At 48.0% G+C, this 3357-nt stretch overlaps 1 protein-coding gene across 1 annotated transcript; it reads right to left on the bottom strand.

The window, feature by feature from the left end:
* Positions 1 to 408: 408 nt before the first annotated feature.
* Positions 409 to 1566, bottom strand: LOC109759854 (F-box only protein 8-like). Its single transcript, XM_020318692.1, has one exon. It carries the CDS (start codon positions 1564 to 1566, stop codon positions 409 to 411), a length of 1158 nt encoding a protein of 385 aa, XP_020174281.1.
* Between the last annotated feature and the right edge of the window lie 1791 nt (positions 1567 to 3357).

The raw sequence follows: 3357 nt of genomic DNA, 5'->3' as shown, positions 1-3357 counted from the left end.
CTGTCTGTCTGGCCTCGTGTAAATAGAGGGCGGACGGCAGGAGCTTGGCCGGCGTCTGGCCTCGTTTAAACTGAGGGCGGACGGGAGGAGCTCGGTCGGTGTTGCGTGTAATTCCGGCCCGCTCATGAACGGACGTGGGCATGTACAATGGTTCTATCTTAAAAATGCCACGTAGGACGAATGATGAGGTGGAGGAGAGAGAAATCATTAGAAAAGGCTTGTCTTCTCTTATTTAAGAGAAGACAAGAGATGATCTTTTAGCACAATATGTCTCACCACATTTTTAGGAATAACTAATTATTGAAGATAAAGCAAATAGATGACCCATTATAGACATGTTTTTTTGTCATCTCTAAATTAAATGCAAGATTTAAGATAAGACTATCTTATTAATCATTGTACATGCCCTTAGGAGAAGTATATAGTCTCGAGATCCGGGCAGCGAGGGGAGTCAAAAAAGGCATGTGGCACGAGGCTCTCATTAAATACCAAGAATCTGGGATGTACTACACTACCGAATGTGAAATCATCGCAAATCATCCTCTTGTCTTTGAGATGGTACATCCTGGCCACGTCACATTTAGGACATCCGATGAGGATGGCACCGTTCCCAAGAGAAATTACCTTGCTCACCGATACTTCATGGCGTTTGTAAAGTACGGGCATCGGCACATGAACCCGATGGAGCAATGTCCAGGTCTCCGCCTTGTAGTCTTGTAGGCCCCATATGTCCAGGGATGTCAAGCTCTGTGATATAGCCGCGACGCAGAGCTCCCCATCGAGCTCAAATAAGGATGTCCTCACGGTATTGTCTGGCGAGGGTTGGGACATGAGTCGGAATGTCTCGGAAGCCGTGTCAAATGCTAGCATCTTTTTGGTGTGGTTGGCTTGAGGGTGCCTAGAGAGCCAATGTAGGTTTTCACGATAAGCCACCGGAACCTCGTACATTGGTAAATCACCAGATGGGTCGGAAGGAGCTGGCCCCAGTCGACGTGGTAGGATGGCACCGGCTGAGAGGATGTAGTAGCGACGCCTTATCTCAGGTTTGAAATTAGAATTAGTAAATTCTTCCTCCTCTTTCTCAATGGCGTGGCATAAAAGGCGATACTCGCCGGAAGAAGTGTGGAAGTAGAAGCCGCACTCAAAGGGCAAGCAGTGGGATTGCGGACCCAACTCGGGCAGGTTGGTCCACTGCCTGGTGGCCGGGTTGCAGATGACGAAGAGGTCACAACTTTGTCTTAGCACAAGCAGACCATGGAGAGAATATATGACATTCTCAATGTTGCCGGGGAGGTCATAATCGCAAAGAAAGCGGTATGGCTGCTGCTGCGTCGGCTCGAGAGACATGGCTTGCACTGCCGCGTATATGTCGCGGGTGAATTGGACGATCATCTCGCGCGGGCGGCTGGCGGCGTGGGCGACGAGGAAGGAACGATCGGTGGTGACGCGATGCCAGTCCTTGCAGACGGCGCGACAACGGAGCACCGACACCGATGGGAGGCGGACAAGGATGTGCACCAGAGCGTCGTCGCTTAGAGCGTGGATGCCTCCACCTGAGGTCTCCATCGGTTCGATCGGTGGCGCAGCCTCCAACTTGACGCCACAAAGCAGCGTTGGCGCAGACCGGCGACTTCTTGTCCGCCTAGTTGAAGCAGAGGAAGACTCACCGCCTTGCCTTCCCTTATTTCATCATGTATATATATACACAGCATAATCGGATCAGATCCTGGAGTCAGAATCGGAGTTCCACCCGTGCGAGAAAAAACCGGAAGGGAAAGTGGGACGTCCGATTTTCTGTCCAAACGTTGGACCGAATCGTAATACAGATCCACTCGTACGGTCATACAACTTGGATGGACGTACCGATTTCCTTTCCAGAACAATAGTCAGTCGTATTGCCTTCCTACTCTTCTTTCTCCGTCAGAACTCAGAAGCCGGACGGAGGGGATGAAGCTGCCGCGATGTCCTCCTCCTTTCCCCCATACTCTCTCGCCGGATTGCAACTCTAGCCGGACGCGGCAGCTCGAGCGCTCAGCCAGGCATGGATCCTGGGTGGCCGCAGCGGCTGACCAGCTCGAGAGCTCCGGCCCCGACCTCGAGGAGGTAGATCCTGGCTGGGCGCAGCTGCTTCGTTTGGCTCGAGCGCGGCAGCTCGTACATGGAGGCGACTGGCTCTACCGGCTCGACGTTGCTTTCTTAGCCGGAGGCTGAAGATCTGGACGCTGTAGCCTCGCAGTGGAGTGCTCGCAAGAGAACTACTGGGGACGATCTGCAGTTCGCTGATTCAGCTCTACATCCACACGAGACGCGACACAGCCAAAGGTAAATTATTTTCTTGCTCTTTTTTGCGGGGAATTATTTTCTTGCTTTGTTGCTCTCGTCGCACCAACTATGTGATGAGGTCACGCTACTTGAATCGACCTATACGCCGGGTGCCACGGACACTCAGCAAAGGACCAAATACCGCCGGCAAAGCCGTTGCCAAGAGTTGCCCGAGCCCGCCCCCGCCGCAGACCGTAAGCCTCTCCCTCTCCTCTCCCCTGCCCTCCTCTCTCTCTCTCCCTCTCTGCTAGCTAGGGCAAATTTCATAAAGCGCTACTGTGATGATGTTCATATGAACCCTAGGTGTTCATATGAACCCCAGATTTGTTTAGGGCAGTAGGCATTTTTTTAGCATTTAGGAAAGAAGATTAGCAAACTTTTTTAGGAAATTAGCTAGGGCAAATTTTGATGAAAATACCTAAACAGTAATTCCATTTAGCTTTAAATTAACGGAGGATATATAAATTATAGTAGCATTTAGCTTTAAATTAATAGAGGCTATAAACATAAAACAGTAGCATTTAGCTATAAAAACTTATTTGGACTATGGACCTGAATCTGGTCCAAATTTCATTGAAATGAAATTTGAATTATTTGGACTATGGACCTGAATATTTTTGAAGAAATTGGGTGTAGGTACTAAGGTCTTGCTGTGGAAATTTTGATGAGGTCAGAAGGGTTAGAGAAAATGGAGTTCCTTTGCAATTTCAAATAAGGTCTTATTGGAATATTTGCTCTAAAACAATTTGGATGAAAAGAAAATAATGTGAGAGAGAGAGAGAGAGAGAGAGGAATAGCTAAAACAGAATTTGGGTTCTGTCCAGGCAGAGAAGTGTTTAGTGAGGTCATTTTGCAAAGGTTTTGGGTTTTTGAAAAGACCACTTTTTTCAAGGAAAATAATTTAGGCAAGTTTTATTTTAAAGATGACCCCTTCCTAGACTTTTAGCTTTAAACAAAAAACAAAAGTATTTAGCTATAAATAAAAAGCAGTAGCTATGGCATTTAGCTATAAACAGAAAACATAATTGTTTTTCT

The sequence above is a fragment of the Aegilops tauschii genome, chromosome 5, assembly GCF_002575655.3.
Source record: "Aegilops tauschii subsp. strangulata cultivar AL8/78 chromosome 5, Aet v6.0, whole genome shotgun sequence".
Lineage (NCBI taxonomy): Eukaryota > Viridiplantae > Streptophyta > Magnoliopsida > Poales > Poaceae > Aegilops > Aegilops tauschii.
Note: the sequence above shows the minus strand (reverse complement) of the source record. Positions and strands in the feature narration are given on the sequence as shown.

Excerpts from the sequence above, each read along its gene's own strand:
- LOC109759854 (XM_020318692.1), bottom strand. The coding sequence starts at position 1,566 with ATGGAGACCTCAGGTGGAGGCATCCACGCTCTAAGCGACGACGCTCTG.